This window comes from Pocillopora damicornis, chromosome 6, assembly GCF_964200805.1.
Source record: "Pocillopora damicornis chromosome 6, jaPocDami1.2, whole genome shotgun sequence".
NCBI classification, from domain to species: Eukaryota; Metazoa; Cnidaria; class Anthozoa; order Scleractinia; family Pocilloporidae; genus Pocillopora; species Pocillopora damicornis.
The window spans coordinates 23017501-23043941 of NC_142675.1; the positions used below are offsets into that span (position 1 = coordinate 23017501).

Consider the following 26441-nt stretch of genomic DNA (forward strand, 5'->3'; position numbering starts at 1 on the left):
AATGTAAGAGTAAATGGAATGCGATCCGTGTTCTCCTTCTCGGCCGTTTGTAGTGCTGCCTGTCGATCGATTTGTTGGGCACGGTGGTAGCCCGCTTGAACGACAGAAACAGGATAGCCGCGTTTATCGAAAAACTGGCACATTGCCACTGATTTTTCGGAAAAAAACAAAAACACCTTGTTTGCAAGGTATGTCAGATGGATGACAATGAAGACTGGCTTGGCTGCAATAGATGTGGACAGTTCTTCCATGCTAGTTGTTTAGGAGTGAACTTTGCCATGGCATTGCAAAATCCTTTCTTTTATTGTCCATGATCATACACTTAAAATACACACAAATAGCAACCTATCTGGGAGTCTTCTTCTCATTTTTAAAGTATGTGATGGAGTTGTGGCTCAGCTTGTTGAAATTTACATTCAAGGGAAAAAAATTGTCAGAAAGTGTATTTTCTAAAGTAAGCTATATAATTTAAATCAGATTTTTCCAAAGAATATGTAGTAAAAGAACCCAAGAGGTGTACTGTTAAGAGACCAATCAATTAAGTCAGTCAAAATTTGACCGACTGAATGTGATCAGTAGTACTTCTTTGTTACAGTCACAGCAAATGTTCCTTGATTTAGGCACTCATTTGCTGAGAAACTGATGAAATAGATATGTCATGTTCATTAAACATCTTTTTGGACAAGAACCATGGAACCAATATTTTCAGAAACTGTAATTGTAAAGAAAACAAGAAAGAACCAAAAGGCACACAAATAAGCAAAAGATAAAATACTAAACAAGAACTTACTGAAGAGAAAATTGAAGACTCATTTCCAGAAGCTGGTGATAAAATGCCTTTTTTTTACCCTGTACGTTCCAATCTGATTGATAAACCATTTACCAACCATTTACAAGACTAATGGCTGAAGCATTAACCTGTGAAAAATATTATGGAATTAGAGTTGACAATAAAATTTAGAAGGTCTGGTTCTAAATAATTCATATCCTTGTACTGTTAAAAAAAAAAAAAAAAAAAAAAAAACCACTGCATTTCGGGTATTACACATTTGTCACTAGTTTGTGTATAAACACTTTCTTTCCTAATTTCAAAAGCAATTCCCAGTATCTAAGAGTTATGTGGTGGGGGACAGGGGGATGGGAACCCATAAGAATAGGGGATGGGAGGTGTACTGGCGAGAGGGGCAGGAACTGGGTAAAATGTTTAGCAAAATTGCATAAACTCTTGCAATGAAAATAAAACAGAGGCAAGAGCCATTAAATAAGGGTATAGGAATCAGGATGTTCAGACCCCTCTGTCCAACTCCCCCCTCCCTGCAGTAATTTGAAATCCAAGTTTTCCCAGCTCATACGAACACACTTGAGTCCCCCCTTCACCAACTCAAACTGTTATTGTGAAGGACCTGCTCTTCACCATAACTAATTATTAATATGAAACCATTACATTTCCTTCTGCAATAAGCCAAGACTACCTTACTGGCCAGCTTCTAAAAGCTGCATATTTTTTACGACAATAAAGCTTACCAGTTCTTAATTTTAACTGATGTCAACTACTAAGTTTTCAATGGGCCAGTAGACTGTTAAACAGACGAACCAATCCCGGATCTTAACAGCAAAGTATATATGGCAAGCTTGGAAGCTCAGCTTTTTTAATGTATTAAAAACTATACACGGAAAAGTTCTGAAATTGTCTAATAAAGCATTCCTTTTTACCCATGTACTTAACTCCTCTTTGAATCTGCCGTTCAATTCGCCTTTTCTTAACGTAAATTCTAACAAAATCCAGCACGGTTTCAACTCCGGAATCCAGCTGATCAGAGTAGAGTAATCAATTGTGATACCGCTGGTTGACTGCAGGCAGATCCTCGATTATTATTACTAAAGTGAGACGACCGCTGACACGATAAAATCATACTGCCGAAGGGGGTCACAGAGTCTACGTGGGAATTCGCGACCCGAGGAATATGCGGACTTTAGTCGTGTTCCTCTGTGTTTTCGTAGTATTACTGGCAAATGTTTCTAACAGAGTATACCGAAGATTATTCAACGTTGCATTACCAGACGATTTTCCGATAAATTCAACATGGCAGTTCAAGTTAGTTGGATTCAGTTTCGTGTTAGCAAGGGACCTCGTAAGTTTCTTTTAATCGCAAGAATATCACTCAAAAATTTCAGTTAGTGCAGTGACTGCTTCGCCAAATGCTTCTTACAGTGATGAATTTGTTGAGTGTGTTGTTGATCTCAGTGTTAAAAGTTTTCTTAACATCTCAAAAGTTCGCATGTTCTTAGTATTTACTGTTTAACACAGATCTCAAATCAACCAGTGACAGCGCACCAAAACACACCAATAACATCAAACCATGATCAATTTCTAGCGACAGGAAAACTTTCGACCTCGTTGCTTGACGAAGTAAAGCAGTCGAAACATCACGATCAATACATGTACATACAAATGACAGCCTGACTGACCTGACTCAATCGTGAGACAAACGATTTAACATTCATTTACCTGATCTGTTTTGTTCGGAAAATATCTAATAAGGGCTCTCATTTACAGTTAGGATCTCCTCCATTCCGAAAATTATATCTCCAAGCGCATATACAATGTATACAGCCTCTTAGTACATGTTCTCAAATGAGGATGCATTCTGTCATGAAAACAATAACATTAGGCCTCAGGGAAGGTTTTTTAAAGCAGAGTTGTATCCTGCTGCTCAAACCCCATGGATACTAAGCTCCACTTCACAGCCTACAACCCTAAGGTGTGAGGTATAGATTATGATTTGCATGTCCAGATGAAGAGCATTATTACCCACAATGCAAGATGTGGGATGGGGAATTTCTGTACCTCTTTATTAATCAATCAAATCCACCTATTTTTGAAAATTACCCAGGTTAGAATGACTACTTGGCTGAAGCAAAATGACCATTTGGTAATACAACCTTAAAAACCATCTTGACTCTGTTAACATGCAACTCCCTTTAAACATTAGCAACTCCCTACCATCCATCTTTAAGTTGAGTATGTTGCCTTCAGGAGAATAGTATTGCTCCTCAATAATGTTTCTCTTTAAAACAAGGTGTAAGTGTTAGATCCTTGCAAAATTAGACCAATTTGGGGATTGCAAAGAGGGTCGGAAGTCTTGAAAGGATTGTTAACATTGTCTGTGACAGTAACTCTCTTCATAACCTTTGGAGCTGAAGTCATCATTTTGACAGAATTACCTCAAATTAGCCATACCTCCCAGAAATGATTCAGATGATACTTCTCCTAAGAATGATTGATGAAAAATGGGAAACATAGCAACGAGAAGGCATTGTCTTGATGTATATAACAGTGAAATTCTTGAATTAATATACCAATGTAGAGGAGCCTGAACAACAATTTAAAAAGGGCTCAGAATAAGTTATATTGAAGTTTACAAATAGTTCTTCAGTCCAACAGCCATTCAATATAATGTAAAACAAGGAATTTAGCAAAAACTTATACAGACTACCCTTGCTCAAATTAGTACACTGGTGACTGACAGTGATTTTCTTCCAGGCTTACATTGGCTCTTTTGTTGGACTGGGTGAAAACTATTACTCCAACATGGCAACTGTGTTAGCATTTGCAAGTGGATTGTACAAGAACAATAGTTACTCTGATGTTTTGGAAATAAATGACACTGAAATTTTTGGTGTTCATGTAAGGATATACAAGCCAGTGAACAAAACTAAGGGGTCTCCTGAAAGCAAATCCAATGAAGAAACTCTTTTACCAGGAGTAATTTACTTTCATGGTGGAGGATGGGCCATAGGAAGCCTGGGTAAGTTACATCTATGTCATTGTGACAGGGAGGAAAAGGCTGCTCTCTGCCAGAGGCTATAATATTCCCTAACATACATATGTTTATAATCAAAACTATTATAATAACAACATTCTTGAACCTAATTGGTTATCAACAGCCCAATTTGAGCACCAATAGGACAGTGTACACCTCATGCTCATAATAGAACAGTTTAATAGGACAGTTGACACCCCTTGTCTATGTATGTCGTTTCATCACTGATGTCTAAATTCTTTCTCAAATTTTTTTCACAGTTTTAATTAATTGGTAACGGGATGTTGTGTTGTCTAATTTGTATATATGTAATTGTTGCTGCAAACAGCAAAAAGGTTCAATCAGCATCAAGCAATCATGCCCTCTTGATTGCCAAAGGTGCCTTTTTGATTAAGAAAAAAATGTCCTGACTGTCTCAGTCTGTCTCTGTCTCAGTCTCAGTCACTGATTATGACCTGCATATGATGATGTCTGTAATCATACTTGTGATTAAGAAATCGAACTCCCACTTTGCATTTGTTCAATTTTGTAAACCACTTGTGTGACAACAGATAGAATTGAACTCCACTCATCCCTGTCACCATTATGAATACCCCTCCTGTTATGAAAAGCTGCTTTTTGTAATGTCCTAGAAGTTCACAACATTCACAATAGACTGAAAAGAAAAAATACCTCTGGAGACAGGGATGTAGATAATAGCCAGAAGCCGGGAAAATTACCCGGCTGTGAACGCAATTTTTCCGGCTGTGAAGTATTACTTCTTTCTCCAAAATGTTTGTAAATGTTGTCAGAAGGTTGTTATTTATTTATTTCATTTGTTTACACCTTCAAATCTAGGTATAACGTGCCAAAGGTATGCTAGAGTGGGCCTTCGGCCCAAATACCCGCCTATCATTGCAAGATTCCCGCCTGTTAAAAACTTTAGCTACATCCTTGTGGAGAACTAATCAGACAGGCAGAACATGATAAGCTTCTAATCATAATCCTATGATTAATGCTTAAGTTCTTCTTCTCCTCAGAGGGATATGACGATTTCTGCCGTAGACTGGCAGTGTCAGCTCAAGTCATTGTTGTGAGTGCGGAGTAAGAAACGTTATTATAATTCTCTGGCTGATAAAACTCTGCTGGCTAATTTACTAAAAAATGTACTTGGCTTCTTTTGTTTTCCAACAATTTACAATGGTCAAGTGTGTACCAGCTAATATGTAATAAAGTAAAAAGTAAGAGGACTGCAACACTACTGCTCATTTTTGCAGTCACTTCACAATTAGTTTTGCACCTTCCTTAAGCTCCTACTGGTCATGTCTAAATTCTCTCTTCTTGCTTCTTTGTATAGTCTTGAAAATTGATTAAGAGAAGTTGGTGATTTATCCAGATGAAAGTCCCTAGCTGATAAGTTTGTCTGTTTTCATTATCTGAGTGCTGGATAATGTATCGAAATTGTAGGGAGAAGTTACTTTTTAATCACGTGTGGAAGTTAGGGGCTACTGCACCTTTCAATAATGTGCTCTCTTTGAGGCTCACGGCCAAACTTGTGATTTTGTTTCATCCTGCTGCCACTCTTTACTGTAACAGACATCTAAAAGCAAAAACAATCAAATTGATCCTCCGATTACAAGAACAGGGATCTTCTTAATGCTTTAAAACAATTTAAAACTGTTTCCTGACAGGTCTGCAAAAAAGACAGCATTGCAAATTTGGTATTTATTGTAAATCACCAACCTCATTGCTTGCCTATTATTGGAAAGCAAAGTAACATTAAAGGTCACTAACCTTAGCATACTTACTTCCTTTTAGTTACAGGCAAGCTCCTAAGTACACTTATCCAATCCAGTTTAATGACTGCTACAATGTAGCTGTTGGCCTCCTCAACACTGGAAAAGACCATGGAGTTGATGTCACACGAGTCATGTTGGTTGGTGACAGTTCTGGAGGAAACTTGGCTGCAGCAGTTTCTCATTACCTGGCTAAAGTCTCTGAGATGCATTGTAGGCAGAATTATTTGAAAGCACAGGTATGTATAAAATCAGCACAGGTATATTAGTGAGAATATAATCTTAGGAAACATATATTTGAAGCACAAGTAAAGAAGTTGAGAAAATGAAACCTGATCATTGAAAAAAGAATGAGATTCAAACCAATCACTATTCTCAGGGCTGCAATGACAGTACAGTGCCTAAAGCAAGCAACCTCTACATGAGTGAAATGGAAGTAAATCTGCAGTTAAACCTTCGTGAATAATCACATACCTCAAGCTGTAAAACACAATTTGCAGGAAACTGGAATTAATCATTGCCCTATTAATTCTTTAACTCCCAAGATCTGATTGTTAACTCTCCCTTTAGCTGCTACACATTTCCTTGTAAATTAGTTTGGAGAATTTGGTGTTACATGTATATCAAGATAACAAGAACTCTTACCTGGTAAATTTGAATATTCTCATTACCTGTTTGCTGGATAATACATGGATATTTTAGCAAGAAGTTATTTATTAATCACTTCTGGAAGTAAAGGGTTAATGGTTCTGTTGAATACTTGACTGAGTGGCTAAAACTTTATACAGCAGTTTGAGACATTTGAGGTGTTCAATAATAGGAGGCAGCATAATGGACGCAAGAAAGACAAAGACATCTCCTTTTTTAATTTCAAGAAGTAAACCTAAACGAAGTGTGTATCCGTTAGTTTTTCTTAAATTTTTATTAGACATTTTAATTTATCTTTTGATTTTTTTAAGGATTTTATAATTTTTGTAAATATTTTTAGAGATCTTTGTGAATAAAGGATTATCATTTTTTTTTAAAGTGGTGCTGAAGACTGCTTGCCTGCCACCACTGGGTACTGGGTCAGATTTCAGGACTTAGCATCAAATGTATAGAACAAGTTTGTCATTAGTTCTCTTCTTCTTCTTCTTGTAGATTCTCATCTATCCTGCTTTGCAGTTCCTTGACTTCAACTTGCCATCATACACTACCAATGCAGTCAATGACATACTCTCTCAAGAAGAGCATGTAAAATTTGTTTCACTATACCTTAATGGCTCCACAGACCTCATGGAGATTCTTCTGTCTGGGAATCACTCTCAACATCTCCTTGGAACAAAGTATATGGGGTTTCTAAGAAAGTCAACACCAGGCATTTCATGGCTTCCACAACAGAAAACAACACTACCACCTGTTGTTCTGGAAGCTTTGACCCAATCTAAAGCATCTCCTTTAATAGCAGAAGACTTTAGAGGAGTACCTCCTACTTTTGTTATTACAGCAAACTTTGACGTTTTAAGAGACGAAGGCATCCTTTATGTAGAACGATTACAAGATGCAAACATTGAAGTCCAACACAAGAACTATCAATCTTTTCATGGGTTTGTGACATTAGCTGCTGAGGGAGGACCAGCCAGGACAGATGAGGGGGATGAGGCATTTGCTGATATAGTACAGTATGTTAAAGACATGGTATCCAGCTAGTTTTAGTAACCATATCAGTCTCTAACATTGCCATCAAAGACAAGGAAAGCCTAAACTTGGCGTTCAAGCCTGGTTTTAGTTGTAGGTTTAGTTTATAATCAAGTACCCTGTAGATATATTGTATGTAACACTTTCTTAGCCATTGGATTTTTTAAAAACATGGGCTTTGTCATTTTAACCAATGCTAGAAAATAATTTTTAAGATATTTTTTTAAACACAAATGTATGTACTCTGAAAAGTTTCTCCAGAGGTAAATAGTTTTACAAGATTCTGTTCTGAATGACTTTAACACTGCTGAGTATATTTTTCCCTAATTTTTACAAAGTTACTAATGCTATAAGATTGATGTATACTTGTAGGAGATAGTGAACTATCTGTGCATATTTATTGTGAACATATTTGTCAAAATTTGTGATATTTAATTCTTAAAATATGATTACCTAGCCACTCCAGTGACTATAAATATTTTAGGTAGTTGTTGAGCAATGCTGATCATTAAATTGTGCATATTTTTGTCATTCCAATTACTTTCCTTTTTTTTTTTTTTTTTTTTCGAAAGAAGAGTTGAAACAGCTTGCAAAAATGTGTAAACAAATAAGGAAAGATTCAGATATTTTGAAAATTTATTTTGGCTGAAACATACCTAAGGAAAGTCTAACTTCTCAAACATGATTCACAAAGGTGAAGCCAATGATGCATTTCTATAGTCCATTTTCCATAATATGCAGATTATGCCATATAAATGAATATGTTCTGATACACTTTACAATACTTTGCTTTGGCCAGACTGCATTGGGCAGTCCACAAATTTCTTTAGGTACCCCCAGTTTAGGAATTTTTTTTGTGGGATACAAGGCCAGAATGGGAACTACATTCCCTTCTTTTTGCAGTTCTTTAACTTTCAAGATCTGACTGTTAATTCTTCCCGTCCAGCTTCCATGCATTTCCTTGTAAATCAATTGCAAGATTTGGTATCAGATGAAGAAAACAACTTCTACTTGTTAAGTTTGATTCATTAACAGTTTGCTGGATAAGCTAAGGATATAAGAGAGAGAAGTTACTTGTTAATTTTCTCTAGGAGTTAAAAGGTTAACACATCCTGCTAACCTGTATTGAGATGATGCAGGAGATGGAGCCATCAGTTTTTGTCCTTATCCAAGAAGACTAGAATGTCTAACCATTTGCAGATATTATAGCAAAGGCAGCATGTTTTTATAAGTTATTTTAAGACCCTGAGTGCTGATCTGGTCCATGGTTACTCTTGTGTGGATGTCTAACTTTTTTTTATAGAGTCGATAAGGTTTCTCTTGGGTGGATGAATCAAGATTTATGGGATATAGAGCAATGTTCTTGTTCTCAAACAATTCCCTAGAATTGTTTGCCAATAAAAATTTAAGCAGACTTTTATTCTTTGTTATACTTGTTCAAGATGTGAATCAAGACAAATGGTGTGTGATGTCCTAACATTTTTTGTAAATGGACTTTGACTTTTTTTACTCCCCTTTCACAAAGTCAACTATATCTCTCAATGCCTGATTAAACTCCTCTGTTACAAAATAAGGTGACACTTGAACTGCCAAAAAAGGATGGTAGCTCATGTAGTTTAAATGGGTCACTTTGACACCGGCATCCAACAAACGAGCCCTGTACAACAGACCATCATCCTTTAAGATATCAAATTCACATGTGATAATTAATGTCTTGGGAAGCCCCTTTAAACTATTAGCCATTAAAGGTGATGCTCTATAGTCCACCAGACCATTTAAAACAACCTCTGGAATTCCATCGAATGGCTTCTTTTTTTTATTTTGCTGTCCCTTATCACCAACCCCAATGTAAGAGGAGTACTTTGTGTTGTGAAGATGCCTGGAGTGATTGTTTGCTAAAAAGGATGAGACCATGTTAGGTGTTCCTGTCATGTAATATGACCAGTACTCTGCTAATTGTTCCAATGACAAGAGTCGAGAGTCATGGTTTTGAAATGAGGGAAGTGAAAAGTCCATAAACTGAAGTGTAGGGTAGATGAGAATCTGCAATCAAAACAGAAGAAAAGTTGAAAAGAATCGCACAATCATTGACCCTTAGTTCCAGTTGAGATCTGTAACGTAAGAAATGGATGCTTCCACTGGTAAGACCACAAGTAAAATTTGTTACCATGGTGTCTTCGTGATTGCCATCATAACTTAAGCAAAAAAGTTATTTTAGGGTATCTTTCTTGGCATAGAGAAATCAATAGGGTCTTGAAAGGCTGGTTAAAGGTTCTGTTACCTCAGCTGCCAGGTGTTTGTCCTCATCTCGAAGCTTGAGAGCAACTGCAGCTGCTAGATTACCACCAGCACTGTCTCCAGCAACAATAATACGGTTTGTATCGATATCATATTTTTCTCCAGTGGCCAGTAAGGTGTTAACAACAACATAACAGTCATGGAACTGGGTTGGGAAAGTGTGTTTGGGTGCTAATCTGTATCTGAAAAGTTTAGAGACATGGAGCAGTGGTAAGTTGTAAGCCTTATTATCTTGAATTTATCCTGTCATTGCAAGAAAAAGAGCTCAAATTAGGATTCATTTTCATTATCAAATGAATAGAGCACAACAAAATTTGCTACAGGTGAAAGGAAGAAACATGAGCTTCCTTTCAAGGTTAGTAGATCATGTTGTACAACCATACATCAGTAGAAATCCAGACTTAGTTGGTAGAATACTTACTCAACAGACACCAGTACAACATTTGCCTCTTTAGCTAACAGCAGAGTAAATGGATGATGCTGATCTGAAGAAATAGTTTATAAAAAAAAAATTATTGTTAACTGATGCAAATTTTTAACAACATAAAAAAACCAGGGTTCATGTAGGTACCCACATTAGAGATTAAAAGAAGCTTTCAAGTTGCTAAATTATTCATTTAAGTTTATTGCAATATGTTGTGTCTAGAGCTCCAGCTTCCAAACATTGCCATGTTCCTTGTCTGCCTCCCCCCCTCCACCCTCACAAAATCCTGTTTCTGCACATGTAATCCCTCTTTGATCCTTTTTCTCTCTTCTCTTCCACCCTTTCATTTCCAATTTTTCCAGGCTTCTAATCCCCTTTCTTTTTAATTCTTCCTTGATAAACTAATTCCAAAGTTTTGTTTCCTGATGCTACCAGCAGGTACTGATAAATTATCTTATCAACCCTTTAACCTTTTAAGTCCCAGAAGTGATCAACATCAAACTTCTCCCTATAATATCCTCACATTATCCAGCAAATAAGTAGTGAGAATATTCAAACTTATCAGGTAGATGTTGTTATCCTAATCTAGCACCAAATTCTCATTACTACTTTACAAGGAAATGTGTAACAGCTTGAGGGGAGAATTAATCATTTGATTTTGGGAGTTGAAGGGTTAACTCCCAAAATCTGATTGTTAATTCTCTCCTCCAGCTGCTACACAGTTCCTTTTAGATAATTTACAAGAACTTGGTGTTAGATGTGGGTAACTGCTTCTACCTTATAAGTATGGGTATTCCCATCACCTGTCTAATTTGGTGGATAATGATGGATATTTCTGGGGGAAGTTACATAACTGTTAGTTTATCACTTCTTGGAGCTAAAGGGCTTCTACAACCTACCAACACTTCCAAGAGTAAATCCACCGCCATGAAAGTAAACCACACCAGTAGTTCTTTTGCTGCCATGAATTTTTGGTTTATAAAAACGTACAGGGATGTTGGCTATCTTGTCATTCCAGATTTCCAAGAGGTTTTCTGATTCGTCACTTTCAGGGAGCATCGATGATAACCATTGAAGTCCCAAATTAGTATTTTCCATTGCGGACTCCCCGATCCCAATATCTGAAGCTGTAGACGCCTTGAAAAAAGAGAATACCGGTAGTTCAAAATAAGCTTTAGATCAAGCGCGACGCTTTCAATTAGAGCTTAGGGGTGGAAGTGGGCCAAATTATTTCTTAGTTCCCTGTTTAGAATCGGAGGATTTTCCGAGTCATAGAGTCATAGCAACCCGATCGATTATCCTTCTCCGTCAACTAAATAATTTCGCAATTTGTGATGAACATGTGATTTCTAATGTGGCTGCAATGATTAGTTACTCTACCTTGACTGTACGTGCCAGCGTAGAAAAGTGAATCGTCCAACAAAAATTTTTGTGAATCGACGAAGTGATTCCACCGACCTAATCCAACATTCAATAATAATTCTATCGACGACAAGTAATCAACAGCTGCAAGTGTCCTTACCAGAAAGCGGAGTATATCCATACCAGTACCGAAAACTCGTAGACCCATCAACTGATCGTCGGGCAATCCCTTTGGAATTTCCTGACTATTGTACCAGGCCACGATAATGCCAAAAAAGATTCCAACAGTTAGACTGAAAATAAGGAAAAAGTTAGCCATGATCTTCTTTGAATGTCACAGCGCACTTTCCCTTTGCGAGATTTTTTTTCCGTATTGAGCTGGATCATATGATCCTACTGTCACGCAACGACTAAAGCTTCCTTTGACTAGGACAGCACAAACTCAAGTACCAATGTGTTTTATGAATCAATTAATAATAATAATAATAATAATAATAATAATAATAATAATAATAATAATAATAGTAATGACAATAATAATAAAATAACAATGATTATAAGCTCCCCAATGTAATCAGGAGCACAACCGTGAATTGTATACGTCAATAGTAACATCTTTTAAAACTCTATGCATGGCAGTCAGTCAAGACTACATAAAAGAGGAGTTGTTCGACAATGTCTTAGTTTTTGAAATATTAATCTGGCAGCTGCATTCTGGACTCTTTGTAGTTTCTCTTACTGATAAATGGTTAAAGGGGGTAACTTTCTCAAGAAATTGCGGTGCTACGTCGGTGGGAGAGTACAACAGGCGAGTTGAAACGGTGGCCAATATACACTAAAGGTATGGTCCCGATGGAAATAGCTAGTTTTGTTTTCCGGAGAGTCCTGATGTTTCCCTCGACTTCATCTCGGGAAACATCAGGACTCTCAGGAAAACAAAACTAACTTGTTTCCCGAGAGACCATACATTAAGTGCTTTGTTATATATTTAGACTTTCCTTCAAACAATCATATGTCAAAACCATGCTGCTACATTCGGCGCGCTTGCGACAACTGCGCAATTGTAGCCCGGTCGGGATACAATTGTATTTGATCAGGGGCCCATGACCAAACATCAACCAATCACAGTGCTCGTTTTGTTGAGTGAAAGTCTAGGTTATCAACTCAGTTGATAAATCTAAATTACCCTGTCTCACTGATAAGCTGGCAATAATGGACATGACAATACAAACTCACGAATAACTGTCTCGGTGGACTCTCTTGATAAATATGTCCTAATTCTTCCTAGATCATACAAATAATTAAAAGCCGTTAAGCATATTTTATTAACATGTGTGTTCATCGATAAAGTGGATTCAAACAACACACCCAGGTTCTTTACCATTGATGGCAGACTTAGGTAGTAAGTCAGATTATCCAGTTGTAATTATGTCGATTGCCAGTTGCTACTTAAAGCCAATCATCAGAACTTCTGTTTTGTCATCGTTTAGTAGCATTTTTATATAATCTACGGTGTTATACAAGGATTTCCAGCCTTGAGAAAAGCCATAACAACTCACGTTCTGAAAAATTACGATATTTTTTTCACGTGTTTGACTCGCCAATCGGCTGCTGAACGTCACTTGCTTTTAGCGCCACTCAGTCAGGCTGATAAACAAACATGGAATGAATAAAACAATGATGCATTTCTTTCGCGCATTTTCCATAAAATGAAAATTTCGCTATATAAGTGAATATGCTCTATTACGCTTTTAACAATACTTTGCAAGGGACTTTGGCCAGACTGCATTGAGCAGTCCACAATACTTGAAAGGAATTTTGACAGGTGCCCCAGTTTAGAAGTTTTTTTTCGGAATACAAGGCCAGATCACAACTCTGGGAGCTGGGCTTCCTACTCTTTGAAAGAAGTGTGTGGGTTCTTTAGCGTCTTCTTTTACTATCTCCGATCATCAGTTTTCGTCCTTATCCGAGAAGACTAGAATGTCTAACCATTTGCAGATGTCAGAGCAAAATCAGCACATTCTCCTCCAGTTTAGTATTTTAAGACCCTGAGAGTTAGTCTAGTCCAGGGTTACTCTTGTGCGGAAGTTCAACATTTCAAAACGTGTCAAAAATGTTTCTCTTGAACGAATGAATCAAGATTGATAGGATCATGCAATGTCTTAAAAAAAAACTCATAACATTGTTTGCTTAAATAAACTTAACTAGACATTTATACTTTTTTTATACCCTGTTCAAGATGTGAATCAAGACGAAGAGGATGCAATGTGTTACGAATGGATATAATCTAACAGACAGAAAAACACTACAATCCTACAAACTTAACAACTTCAATAAACAAGTGTTTGATATTCTTAATAACAAGCGACTACTGAAGGCAGTACAGTACTTATGCTCGATAAACTTACTTAAGCCCACTACAGTCAATATCTTAGCTCACCCCTGAGCCGAACTCAAGGTTTCCCACAACGTTTCTTGAAATTAGCAATCTCCTACTGTTACTCTCTCTCATAGCTTTCTAAACAGTTGGTCACCCCTGACAACAACAACAAATACTACTACTACTACTACCTAACTGAGTCTTTATATACATTCACAAAGTGTTCTGGAACATTCCAGAGGCTTACAAAAGAACTATTTAAGTACTATTACGTAATGACTGCGTGACGTGATGAAATGTTCTTGAAAGTTCTATGGCACGTATGTCAGCATAACTAAGCAGTCCGGAGATTTTTAGAAGCGTACATTTACAACAACCATTTCTCATAACCAAAGTCTTCTTCAAAAATGCCTTAAATGTTTTGCTAATCAAATTTATGCATATTTTTAGACTTTTTTACACTCCTTTCACAAAGTCAACTATATCTCTCAATGCCTGATTAAACTCCTCAGCTACAAAGTAAGGTGATGCTTGAATTGCCAAAAAGGCATGGTAGCTCATGTAGTTTAAATGGGTCACTTTGACACCAGCATCCAACAAACGAGCCCTGTACAACAGGCCATCATCCTTTAAGATGTCAAATTCACATGTAATGATTAACGTCTTGGGAAGCCCCTTTAAACTATTTGCCATTAAAGGTGATGCTCTATAGTCCACCAGACTATCTAAAACAATTACTGGAATTCCACGTAATGGCTTCTTCTGTTGATTTTGTTGTCCCTTTTCACCAACCCCAATGTAAGAGGAGTACTTTGTGTTGCGAAGATGCCTGGAATGATTGTTCGCCAAAAAGGATGAGACCGTGTCAGCTGATCCTGTCATGTAATATGACCAGTAACCTGCCAATTGTTCCAATGACAAGAGTCGAGAGCCATGGTTTTGATACGAGGGAAGTGAAAAGTCCATGAACTGAAGTGCAGGGTAGATGAGAATCTGCAATCAAAACAGAAGAAAAGTTAAAAATAATCACCCAATCTTTGACATTTAGTTTCTAGTTGAGATCTATAATTTAAAAAATGTATGTTTCCCACAAGAAAATACTAAGACCACTTGAAACCAAGTAATCATTTTTGCCTTAGGAGTGAGGGGAGGGGGATCAAAAGAATTTGATCATGTCAGGATAAAATTTACCTGATCCCCCTATAAGGCACTGTAATATTCTTATGACCCCCCATGACCCCCCTCCCCCCCATCTCATTGGAAATCGATTTTGTGACAACTGATCTCCTCTGTTCCCCCCTAAAATCCTCCATCCTCAGGCAATAATTAACAACTGCATGGTCCCGAATAAAGCCAACCTTTGAGATGTAACCAACAATTATAGCAACTCATATGTAATCATTTCACAAATACGTTGTTCTGTAAACTTAAAATACTTCATTTAACAACAGTATGTGAAGGGAAATAAAGCATCAACTGAAGAAAAATTCCTAAAGAACTGGCTCTGACTTGCAAAGGATAAAGTTTGCATTGAATCAAGCATGCAAGGTGTTTCATCACTCAAATGGCAATAGGCCAGACAATGATGAGCTGAGATCAGTTAAGTAGCTGGCTTTGCATGAAAGATTTGTTACCATAGTGACCTTGTGATTGCCATGATAACCTAGGTAATAGAGGTATTTAGGGGTAACTTTCCTTTACAAAAGAAATCAATAGGGTCTTACGAAGGCTGGTTGGTAGATCAAGGTAACATTACCTCAGCTGCCAGATGTTTGTCCTCATCTCGAAGCTTGAGAGCAACTGCAGCTGCTAGATTACCACCAGCACTGTCTCCAGCAACAATAATACGGTTTGTATCAATACCATATTTCGCTCCAGTGGCCAGCAGGGTGTTAACAACAGCATAACTGTCATGGAACTGGGCAGGGAAAGTGTGTTTGGGTGCTAATCTGTATCTACAAAGTTTAGAGACATACAGAGTAGTGATAAGTTGTAAGTCTTATTATCTTGAATTTATCCTGTCATTGTGAGCAAAGGAGCTAGAATTAGGAGTAGTTTTTATTATCAAATGAATAGAACACAAGAAATACAAAAACAAACCAAGTTTTGGTCATTTTTTGCAATTCCACCAAGTATACTGATTTTTGTTAATTTTTAGGTTCTCAATTTAATGTATTTATTTGCTCTTTTGCATCCAAAGAAATTATTATACCAAAAATACTTGTGTGCGTGATGGAGAAATATTAAACACTTATTAAAAGCATAGGGATAAAGCTGATAAAGAACAAAATATAATTTTTTCATTCTCAAAGGTGTAAGGTATTGAGTCTTGAAAGGTTCTGATTTTGTTATTCCGAATGCTTTATCAATTAAGCTCATATAACCCTTTTAACTCTATAGAGTGACCAAGAAAGATTTCTCCTAACAATATCAATACAATATCAAGAAGATAAGTAATGAGAATTGCAAAAAATTATCAACTAGAGAATTATTGGTTGATCTAATACCAAATTCTCCAAACAAACATCATTAAAATTGTATGGCAAACAGTAAGGAGAATTAATAAAAAGATCCAGGGGTGGGAGAGTTAACTAGGAGAAGTTTTTGGTTTTCAGGTCCTGCATATCCACCAAGCTGCTTTCCAAAGCATATGTAGCTAGGATCAGCTTATCAAAAGTATCTTGTGTGGATCAAGATTCTAGGCAAGAAAGATGGTATGAGCTCTGTGGTCAAATAAAGAAAGATGTTAGAAACCTTTGTGACAGGTGACAGAAAGAAATCTGAGCCCACTGTAAGGTTCAGTAGATCATGTTGTAAAACCATGCATCAGTAGAAATCCAGACTCAGTGGGTGGAACACTTACTCAACAGAAACCAGCACAACATTTGCTTCTTTAGCTAACAGCAGGGTGAATAGATGAAACTGATCTGAAACAATAATTCATTATAACAATTAATACGAAGAACTGATGCAAATTTTTGAGAAGATGAAAAGGGCATGTTTCAAGGCTTAATTTTGTTGGAAATGTGGTGCCCACAGAAAGGATTTAAAGGAGCCATCATGTTACTAAATTAATCATTTATGTTTATTGTAATATGTTGTGTCTAGGCCTAGTACCTCTCTTTCACCTCTCATTCTCAATTTTTCCAGGCTTCCATTTCCCCTTCTCTTTGTCCTTTCCAATTCAAAAATTTGTTTCCTGATGTTACCAGCAGGCACTGAAAAATTACCCAATCAACCCTCTAACTCCCAAGATCTGATCAGTGTTAATTCTCCCCTCTAGCTGCTACACATTTCCTTCATATAATTTATAGGAACTTAGTGTTAGATCAAGATAACCATTTCTACCTGATAAGTCTGGGTATTCTCGTTACCTGTTTGCTGAATAATGTATGGATATTACTAGGAAAAGTTACATGTTATTTGATCACTTCTAGGAATTAAAGGGTTGATATCATGACCTACCAACACTTCCAATAGTAAATCCACCGCCATGAAAATAAACCACACCAGTAGTTTTTTTGCCAAGGGTTTTTGGTTTATAAAAACGTACAGGGATGTTGGCTATCTTTTCATTCCAAATTTCCAATAATTTTTCTGATTCTTCATCCTTAGGGTGCATCCATGATAACCACTGAAGTCCCCAATTAACATATTCGATCGACTCCCCTTTCCCAAATAAAGAAGCCGTATACCCCTAGAAATAAATAATTAAAAATAAACTTTTTGATCAAGAGCGACGCTTTCAAAGCTTAGGGGCGGAAGCGGGCCAAATGATTTCTCAGTTGCTTGGTCCGTTTTTGCTCTCTGTTTAAAATTGGAGGATTTTTTAGGTCATAGATCGCAACTCAAAAGTAGTTTAACAATATAGATATCGACCATCCTTCTCCGTTTAAAAGTTTCGCAATTTATGATAAACACTCAATGAATTCTAATGTGGCTGTGATCGCTTTATTTATACTTTATGTGTCAGCGTGTAAAAGCTGAAGTCCAACTAGACTTTTTGTGAATCGACGAGGCCATTCTACCGACCTAGTCCATTCACTGAAAATAATATCAACGACAAGCTAATCGACAGCTGCAAGTGTCCTTACCAGGAAGCGCAGGATATCCATACTAACACCGCTCACTTGTAGACTCGTTAGCTGATCGTCCGGCAATCTCTTAGGAATATCCCGGCTGAGAAACCAGGCCACGATACCAAAAATTTTAACGAAAATCGAAAAAAAGTAAGCCATGTTCCTCCTTAAATGTCACAGTAAGACTTTCCCACCGCTAGGCGCTTTCCAAGAAAGTTAGATCACGTGATCCTATTGTCAAAAACACAATCGGCACTTAGTTTCGTTAATCAATTATTCACGGTTTTCGAGTAGTCCGGTTTGACAGCTGCCGAAATGTATTGTAGTGGGGAATGGGGGTGTTGTTTGCTAAATATAGCAAGGATTATGGTTGTTGTAGGATCCAAAGGGTGGACGGGGCAGAGTGGGGACGGGACTTCTGAGCTGATGACTACAAAACTTGAAGGTACCAGAAATATAACTAGTATTCTTTAAATCATATATCCGCAAGTTTTTCTTGATTAGAACTGTTTGCCGAAAATGTTACGTGTTTCCGTGAAGTACAAAACAAACGCACTGCTGTGAATACTGATATCAATATTGCTGTGCAGTATATCGTAAACTCAAACTAGAGTAATTCCCTTGTAATATACAATTTTCACCCGTAAGTAGCGCGCGCACAGTTTTACTACGGCGAGAAACTCACCAGTTTCATGGAATTGTAAGTCACTGTTGTACGCTGGCTCTGTTTAAAAGTTAAACTCCTAAACAATAAGCAAGAAAAATTGTTTTTTTATGTCGTCAATAATTAGATTTATATTTTTAAATGTACATAACTGCTGACGTAACGGTTGCAAAAAAGTGTCTAAACATGCAATTTTAAAGTGGCATTATCAAGTATTCATTTTTTCGGAGTCTTTGTTACTAGTACTTGGCGTCAAGATTAAAAACAAGGATTGATGGTTTTTCATTCACAAGTTGTTGTCTTAGTTTCGTCGGAGACGCTTTCGTTGGCTTCAGCTTTTTTCCGCTCGTCTCGTTCTTCTTTCGTGAATTCAGTTTGGTCCTGGTCACGCTCACGCGCCTTTTCTCGCGGACGATCACGTTCACGATCTCTATCACGATCGCTTCGTCGATCTCTGTCACGCTCTCTTCGATCGTCACGATATCGATCGCGCGGTTTATCATCACGGTTCTTTCTAGTTTCACGTTCTGCTTCACGATTCTTCTCCTTGGTCCTGGAGTCCTTGCCTCTCTCTTTTTCTAAAAGAAACAAATCGAAAATCTTTGATATTTCATTTCTTTCGCAAAGTTATGAATTACATGGAAAGTCGAGGGAAAAAAATCGGACTGAGAAGTCCTGGTTCGAGACCTAGCTGGATCAATGTGCTGTGTTCTGAAAATCACTTCTCTCTTTCAACGCCTCTCTTTACCCAGGAGTACATATGGGTACCGTTGAATTGTCAGGAAAGACTGATCAAATGCTGGAAGGGGGGGGGGGGGTGTTAACCTTACGATGGACTAGAATCCCATCCAGGGTGGATTAGTGATACTCCTAGTCGCCTCATGCCGTGGTTACCGGAATAAGCTTTTCTATCTCATCCGTAAACATTGAAATGTGCAAATTTTGCATGACGAAAGCAAATCTTTACCACTCAAGTCTAGGAAGTAATGCTAACAGATCATTCTTTAAGAAAAATTACCTCGTTTCCTGATGAATTCTGAAGGAACACTTGTGTTAAATAATCATTGATAATTATTCATGTCTCTGTCTGATCATCATTACTCCAGGTCTAGGACACAATTACTTAATGCTATTTTTCCCTTTCTGCGTTCCAAAATTTAATACTCGTCTTTTTTTACACTATCTTGAGGAAAAATAATCTCCTCTTGTTGCAACTTTTCGTTAGAGCGCTCTATTCAAAATAGTCATCTGTTGGGGGACTGTAATGCGTGACATCCCAAAGAAAGACTACGAAGGAGAAAGGAAGCGCAGCAGGTGAAAAACTTCTGATATTTACCAACCTGATGATTCAGTTCCTTTAGAAGCGTCACTTTTAGAGCCTGCTCCTCGTGAAGCTGATCTTGGCTGATAAATGGCTCGATCAGGACGATCCTAAGATAAAACAGACATAAACTTGTCGCTCGTGAACAGAAATAAAAAAAAGAAGAAAATTACAAATACAACATTTTTTGACAGCCAAGAATCCTACTGCACAGAGTTAATCATATTTTTTAGTGGCAGCATGTCAGGAACAGATTCTTCACTGGTGGTAACTCAATCTTGATTTTCTATATCTTGGCCGAATAACAGAGCTCAAGTTAACAGACTTGGAATGACATCTCACAGAGAACCGTCCTAGCACTGGCCTCCTCCAAAGAAATTACTGACGTTGTTCGTGCAAAGTGTGTATTGAAGAGTCATGCGCGGGGTGACGAACAAAAAGATAGCAGATGACGACCTAAACAAAATTTATGGGCGGGAAAACGTGTGGCCATGCAAAGCAAACTTAAATGTGATTTAACAATCTGAAAACTGAAAATCGAATTGCCAGTCTACTAGTTGACGCTTATTTACCTTGTTTCGTAATCGTCTTTGCCTACTCGTCTCGTCTTCGCTTCGTACTTTCTCGTCTTTGGCCGCTCCCTTCTCTTCTTCTCTGGAGGGTTTTGCATCACCAGCTACTGAGCTGTCTTCCTCCTTTCTGTTTTTCTCCGTTTCATTTGCCTTTGATGTGGTTTTTATCTGTTCCTTCTCTTTCTCCCCACCACTTTTCCCGCCCTTATCAGCATCGCTTGCTTTAGGTAAGGGCTCTCTTCCTTTCGGCTTATCTTCGGGTTCTCGCGCTGGCCGCGAATCCCGTCGACTCTCTGGTCTTCGATCGCGTCGCCCGCTTCCGTCACTCCCGCTTTCTTTTCGGGAGCGATCGTCACGTACTCGATCGCCTCCGGAACTATCACCAGTATCTCTTCGGTCTCTACGATTGCTATTTCGTCTGTCTTCTGGTCGTCTTTCGTCGGAGCGTCGGCTGTCGGACCTCCTTCCGAATCTTCCTGATTCAGGTCGACCCTGAGGAAATCAATAAAAATTACGGAATTCACATATGACATGTAACTTTTTTACAAGATAAACGAGAAAAAGAATCTCAGATGCAACCAACCTTTTCCTCTTTTCCTTTCGCAGGAGATTTTGAATCAGACTTCTCTTTGGAAGACAATGATGCCTGTTTCAAAACAAAAACAGCAAACCTTTGGTGTAATGAAAATATCAGGCAGTCAAGTACTCACATTTAAAAACATGCACTCAGTATTATCTCCTAACGATAGCCCGCTCACAGGTTTTAGCGGTGCTTAACGCGACCCCGTCTTCGTCTTCCCTTCCCCCCCCCCCCCCCCCGACCTCCATCTTCCTTTCATCAGTGAGGCAATTTGAGGGAGGTTTTCGGCGATTGCTTTCATTTACTTTCTAAGACCCGGTTAGGCACATTGTAGCTAACAAGTCTCTTAACTGTACCTGGAAGCGCGCGCGCGCGAGAGAGAAAAAGATGAGTTATGAAGGGGATGAATGGGAGGCGGAATAGAAAGGAAAGCCTCTTTTTTTCCCTTCCAATCCATCAACGGAAGCTTGTCTCACAGAAGACTTGGTACAAGTTAGACGATGGAGACCCCTAGTCAAACCAAGGACACCCTAGACAAAATTTATACTCGTTTTATAATTTTCAGTATGAAGACTCTGTGCTTTTAACGAGCACTGTCATTACCTTTGTGTCTTTGCTGCCTTTTCTATCCTGCTCATCTTTTTTTCGAGTTCCTTCTTTGGCATTTGCATCTTTCCTGCTGGATAAAACATTGGAAAAATCAAACTGGTGATTTTGAAAAGTTTCACTTGAGACAATATCATCTCATGGATAAGAATTCTGTCGATAAGTAACAGCCATTAAAATAAAAGACGACACCGGAAAACTTTGTAAACTAGTGTAAAACTCTTTGCACACTACTGTTTTTGTTTTTGTTTTTAATTTTTAATCGCACCTAATAAGGATAACAAGAAAAGCCAGCCAAGTGCTGGATAAATAAACGGTAAAATACTTAAATACTCTCCGGTATGAATAAATTGGGGGGAAAAGTCTGCTGTTTAGCCAAGAAGCCCTGATACCACTGATGATTATCTTTTATTTTTAGTTTCCTGCTCTTCTCAAGAACATAGTGACCTGCACCTCCCTACCCAGAGTTCCGCGCGCTAACCATTCGGTCTCTGCGTGTGCTACTATTTCAGTACTGCTTTCTTTTTTCATAAAAATTAAGTTTAATTGTCATACTCGTCTTTAGGCTTTTCCTCCTTTGGCGGATGGCTGCCACTTTTACCACCAGAATCTTTGCTGGAAGACAAATTCGACGATTTCTTCGGCGACTGGTTAAAATAATAAAATACGCGAGTAAACAGAACAGAAGCAACAGTAATTTTATGACAAATCTGTTAACCAGTGCTACTAATGTATGCACAGCGCGTCGCAATTGCAGAAGGAGGGCAACAGCGTGAGAGCAAATTGTCTACTTTCCGAATAGGATTTGCACTGATAATTAGACTTACTTTCACCCGCTGGACAGGCGCAGTATCTAAGGCGAGCGGAGACAAACATGGCGAAACGCGATGATCGAGACACGCGACATGTGTTCTGCGTGTCTCGCATGGGAAGACTGTATGGTGCTTCAGTTAAAATAATTATAGTGCAGGACAGGACAATGCTACGGGAAGGGACTGTATGGCGGGAGATAACTAAGCTGCTAACCAAGATAGGAAGGCCAAAGGACGCTCTAATACTGTTCAGGATGGGGATAGGAGAAGGATAATGCAGAACATTTATGCGAGACAGGACGAGATTGCCGATGGAACCACAAACGAAATGATACAACTCCAATTCTGTAGGTATTGATAGTTGAAACAAACAACGAGGGAAGATTTGTGGGAATTGTAACCATTTTTAGAACCTCACTTGGGTTGTTAGTTTACCGAACACCAACTAAGTGCAGATGGTCAAACTCTTCCTTCCATCATTTCCTTTCCTAGTTATAGAAAACCACGTCATACAGCTTATCTCACAAGCACGTAAACTTAACAACACATGACATCTAATACAATAGCTAACGCAAGACAAAACAAGACAACGACAATGAAATGTTACCTTCGGTAGTTCCTCTCGGTCGGGCCTTCTCTTCTTGTCAGAAATATTCCGCTGTGATCAGAAGAAAAGGTAAAGGAGATCATAAGATTTAAAATAGACCATATATAAAGTAGAAAGAAGTAGGGAGGGTTCTCTGTCAAGCATTCAGAATTTCAGGTACGAGTAGCCGGGGAAGAATCCAGCCGCCGGGTCTTCTGGAAAACACTGAATACAAGCTTCAAGCACCAGTGTTTCTTTCCCTGACACATAACCAAGTCCAATTCATAGACTTTGTTTGAAAGGAGAGGGAGGGATGGAGACGCATTAGAGAGTGGGAGCCTGTCAGGTAGAAACTTGTCACTTAGGGTAGAGGGTTGGGGATTTACTGTACAGCCTGGTGTACAAGCTCTTAGATACATGAGCTTGCAAGCTTGTCTTAATTTTCTTGCACATTTCATTGTACTTACAGATGACAAAGGCCTTCCACGAGGACTTCTCTTCATCTTCAAGTACTCCAGTAGTGGAGTGCTCTTTTTTGCTGCACTGGATGAAGCTAGTGATAAGAGAGATTCCACATTTATGTAACTTAATTAATCCCAAATTTCCATTTTCAAGATGACAAGTACAAGTAGGTAATGAATTGAGTACTTGGTGAAACCCACATACATACAAACTATTAAATCCCTAAATTCTTCCTTAAAGATGTTGATAAAAGTTCTATGTATATGATGAATCTTGTAATAAGTAGAACTTCACATACATACAATTTGTTCATTCTCTAAATTCTTCATTTACGATGACAAATAAAACACTGTTATTACATTTCTTAGCTTCAATCTCCTCTAAATGAGCCTCAACACTTGGGGGAGGCTCCTCATCTTTGTTCAGTGATTCCAGGAAAGTCTTGTAGTCAGGATCTGATGATGATATAAAAAATGAAAGGAAATTAAATAAAATCATCAAAATCATCTGTCATTTTAGCATCTTATAGCCATGCATAATGCCTCCGAAGTACTCCAACTTTGGACTGCTCTTGTGCCATACTAGCTCTTTTCTAATGCTCCATCTCAACGAAATTTGGGTCCTAAACCTTTCCTTTACCCATCTGGTGTCCAAAACACAGCTTCTTTTCAAATGTTACCTTTGTCCTAGCCTTGTCCTAGCCTTACCCAATGCCATTTCCTTCTGGGCCAAGTTGTATAAAGGGCAGATAATGCAATCCAACAGATAAATTGCTATCCAGTGCAAAAGTGATGGCAAAATGTACTGCATTATCTACTGCATAGACATTCATCCAGTGGATAGCATTATTTGTCCTTTAAACAACAGGGGCCTGGTCTATTAAAACATGATCTCATAGTCAAAGACTGACTAGCATCTAATTTCTCCTGACAATATCACCCCTGGATCAAACATTATGTTTATGAGAAAAGAGGGAATGATCACCCACTTAACAAGCTCCCAATTGTTAAACAAATTCTCTTTGCCAGCACCTTCAGAATTGTATGCAAAAAAGTATGGAGAATATGCATACTGATGTTAGGGTGTAGAGGGTGTAGCATTTGAGATTGTCTGTGGCTATCTCACTTGCAGGATAATTCAGAGACATTGACAAATACATATCCTGACCTTCTTAGCTAGCAAAATTGATAATGACTTTCCCACCAGATTGCACTGTATTTTGTGAAGAGATCAGTAATGTATGCCTAGTATCTCAAAGGGAAATTAAAAAATCTTGTACACACCTTCCAAAATAGTTCCAATCTTTGGATCTTTTTTGACTTTCTTTTTAGGTACAGCTTGGTAAGGAGCATATTCCACAACAGCAGGATATTCTACACCTGATGTTAGAGAAAAAGAATAGTGGCATCAATAGAAAAAAAGCCTCTTGATACTTAATGCCTATTGGAACAACTGTTCAAAAATAGGGATTTGAGCATGAGCATCAAGAACTAAAAAAACAAAAAAAAAATGTTTTCACCTAAATTTTTTTCAGTTTAGGAATGCATGACAGGCAGCCTGAGTGACTTATCTCACTGACAGAGAAACTCATGAGTGCATGACGGATTGTTTGTGGAACTTGAATGACTGCCTGATGAAGTGATTGAAAGTGTGACTAACTAAGCCACAGTCTCAGAAACACATGGGAAAGAAGATAGTTAAAAGACTGATCCACAGAAGAAAGAAATAACAACAGAAAGACTGAGAGAAAGACTTACAGAACAACCACAAGGTTTTTTTTAACAGGCTAGTGTAACAGAGAGCTTGACACACTGAAACGGTATGATAGGTTAAAGGATGTTGACTGACTGCTTTTTCAGTTATTTATCAATGCCAGTCAAAATAATAATTTTAAAAACCACCAAGATACTATTCTTAAGCATACCTCTGCTGTCCACAAAGCAGTACCCATCAAATTGATCTCTAAACTTGATTATATCATCTCTATTTTTAAAGTTGATGTATGCTCTTGAGAAAGAAACAGGACCAAAGCTGTAAACAGAAAGTAAAGAAAACAATTATTAAAATTGACACAAAACAGAAAAGACGTTGTCCCCTATTGTAAATAAGATATTTTTTCCATAGGAAAAGGGGAGAGAAGGAAATAAAATATTACGAGGGGGATTGTCAAAAAATTGAAGCTCTGGCTTAGAGGCATAAGGTTCCAAGTTTCAAGGGAAAGTTTGTTAGTAGTAGCATTTCTGAAGAAGCTCACTTTATAAACTGCTGGGTTGGGATAAGCCGGATTACAACTGAATTCCACCTAGGAGAAGTAGGAATACTACAAGCGACTTAATGTTGTGGAAGCCGAGATACATTTTATGCTCTAGAGTCTATCTTAAGCCTCTTAACTGATAGTGATGTCTTTCCCCTACCAGTACCGTATTAACCAAATTAAGATCAGCTTACCTCATGCTACTGCCAACAAAATAGAAAAAGTCATATTCAGGAAACTCTCCAAGTTCTTCTTTCAATTGCTCTTCGGTAAACGATGGAGGGAGACGACGGATTATAACCTGAAAAAAGGTTTTTCAGTACTATTTTGTACGTAGATCAAGGCAAGGCAAGAGATTATCACTTGAACAGTGGTGTTTGGCTTTTGCGAGCAATATTTTAGCTTTGAGATATTTAAAAAAGCAACAGGCGTGCATAATGGAACATTTCATGCAGCTTAGAAAAAGGCAAGGCAGAAATCTAAGTCTTGAGATGTAAAATTGGCAAATGTTTTCATTTGGGACATGACATTAAACTGCATTGAAAGTATTTCTACTACAGTACCTTAGTAGGGGAATATATTTTTTCTCTCTTGGTTTTGGGTGCACTAGGTGCTTTTTCGACTTCACTTTTTCCCATTTTTCACACAAACGTTAGAATTCAGTGCTGCTTCATCATCCGGTCCGCTGCCATCTTTGTTTTGAACGGTGCTCAATGCCTTGCGTTTAGGGTAAAACTCAATTTTGCAAACATGACATAGAGTTAC

At 38.0% G+C, this 26441-nt stretch overlaps 5 protein-coding genes across 7 annotated transcripts in view; 1 reads left to right on the forward strand and 4 right to left on the reverse strand.

The window, feature by feature from the left end:
• The window catches only part of LOC149044520 (uncharacterized), a 28597-nt gene extending 27677 nt beyond the window's left edge, over positions 1–920 (reverse strand). The window contains exon 1 of the mRNA XM_089208569.1: positions 791–920. The gene's annotated coding sequence lies outside the window, so the exon portion shown is untranslated. The remainder of the gene's footprint in view (positions 1–790) is intronic.
• A 990-nt stretch (positions 921–1910) lies between these two features.
• Positions 1911–7811, forward strand: LOC113682060 (deacylase AADAC). Its single transcript, XM_027199209.2, has 5 exons — positions 1911–2132; positions 3545–3809; positions 4844–4907; positions 5622–5838; positions 6740–7811. The coding sequence occupies exons 1-5, from the start codon at positions 1965–1967 to the stop codon at positions 7286–7288; spliced, it is 1263 nt and encodes a 420-aa protein (XP_027055010.2). The 5' UTR covers positions 1911–1964; the 3' UTR covers positions 7289–7811.
• An 83-nt stretch (positions 7812–7894) lies between these two features.
• Positions 7895–11792, reverse strand: LOC113682045 (deacylase AADAC). The gene is made up of 5 exons (XM_089208545.1): positions 11521–11792; positions 10898–11135; positions 9996–10059; positions 9558–9756; positions 7895–9319 (listed from the first exon to the last, which is right to left on the reverse strand). The coding sequence occupies exons 1-5, from the start codon at positions 11677–11679 to the stop codon at positions 8783–8785; spliced, it is 1197 nt and encodes a 398-aa protein (XP_089064671.1). The 5' UTR covers positions 11680–11792; the 3' UTR covers positions 7895–8782.
• A 1834-nt stretch (positions 11793–13626) lies between these two features.
• On the reverse strand, positions 13627–18622 carry LOC113682037 (deacylase AADAC-like). 2 transcript variants are annotated; one of them, XM_089208546.1, is made up of 6 exons: positions 18505–18622; positions 17835–18050; positions 17206–17437; positions 16604–16667; positions 15497–15695; positions 13627–14733 (listed from the first exon to the last, which is right to left on the reverse strand). In XM_089208546.1, the coding sequence occupies exons 2-6, from the start codon at positions 17976–17978 to the stop codon at positions 14197–14199; spliced, it is 1176 nt and encodes a 391-aa protein (XP_089064672.1). In that variant the 5' UTR covers positions 17979–18050; positions 18505–18622; the 3' UTR covers positions 13627–14196. The 2 variants fall into 2 exon arrangements, with proteins under 2 accessions (XP_089064672.1, XP_027054989.2); XM_027199188.2 differs by lacking the exon at positions 18505–18622 and having other exon boundaries at positions 17835–18176.
• LOC113682036 (uncharacterized) lies at positions 18574–26428 on the reverse strand. Of its 2 annotated transcripts, none has more exons than XM_027199186.2 (13): positions 26240–26428; positions 25871–25977; positions 25347–25453; positions 24706–24801; positions 23782–23877; positions 23428–23513; positions 22982–23032; positions 22118–22209; positions 21560–21635; positions 20960–21022; positions 20377–20868; positions 19824–19914; positions 18574–19061 (listed from the first exon to the last, which is right to left on the reverse strand). In XM_027199186.2, exons 1-13 carry the CDS (start codon positions 26312–26314, stop codon positions 18766–18768), a joined length of 1728 nt encoding a protein of 575 aa, XP_027054987.2. In that variant the 5' UTR covers positions 26315–26428; the 3' UTR covers positions 18574–18765. The 2 variants fall into 2 exon arrangements, with proteins under 2 accessions (XP_027054987.2, XP_027054988.2); XM_027199187.2 differs by having other exon boundaries at positions 21560–21632; positions 26240–26426.
• Positions 26429–26441: the final 13 nt, after the last annotated feature.

Coding starts and splice junctions, on each gene's coding strand:
- LOC113682060 (XM_027199209.2), top strand. CDS start 1,965: ATGCGGACTTTAGTCGTGTTCCTCTGTGTTTTCGTAGTATTACTGGCA. Junction 2,133..3,544: donor TCGTGTTAGCAAGGGACCTC/GTAAGTTTCTTT, acceptor ATTTTCTTCCAG/GCTTACATTGGCTCTTTTGT. Junction 5,839..6,739: donor AGAATTATTTGAAAGCACAG/GTATGTATAAAA, acceptor TTCTTCTTGTAG/ATTCTCATCTATCCTGCTTT.
- LOC113682045 (XM_089208545.1), bottom strand. CDS start 11,679: ATGGCTAACTTTTTCCTTATTTTCAGTCTAACTGTTGGAATCTTTTTT. Junction 11,136..11,520: donor TGGATATACTCCGCTTTCTG/GTAAGGACACTT, acceptor TCTTTTTTCAAG/GCGTCTACAGCTTCAGATAT. Junction 9,757..9,995: donor GTTGTACTGGTGTCTGTTGA/GTAAGTATTCTA, acceptor TAAACTTTTCAG/ATACAGATTAGCACCCAAAC.
- LOC113682037 (XM_089208546.1), bottom strand. CDS start 17,978: ATGGCTTACTTTTTTTCGATTTTCGTTAAAATTTTTGGTATCGTGGCC. Junction 16,668..17,205: donor ATTTACTATTGGAAGTGTTG/GTAGGTCATGAT, acceptor TTATTGTTTCAG/ATCAGTTTCATCTATTCACC. Junction 15,696..16,603: donor GTTGTGCTGGTTTCTGTTGA/GTAAGTGTTCCA, acceptor TAAACTTTGTAG/ATACAGATTAGCACCCAAAC.
- LOC113682036 (XM_027199186.2), bottom strand. CDS start 26,314: ATGGGAAAAAGTGAAGTCGAAAAAGCACCTAGTGCACCCAAAACCAAG. Junction 25,454..25,870: donor TTTGTTGGCAGTAGCATGAG/GTAAGCTGATCT, acceptor TTCTGTTTACAG/CTTTGGTCCTGTTTCTTTCT. Junction 21,023..21,559: donor AAGGCAGCAAAGACACAAAG/GTAATGACAGTG, acceptor GTTTTGAAACAG/GCATCATTGTCTTCCAAAGA.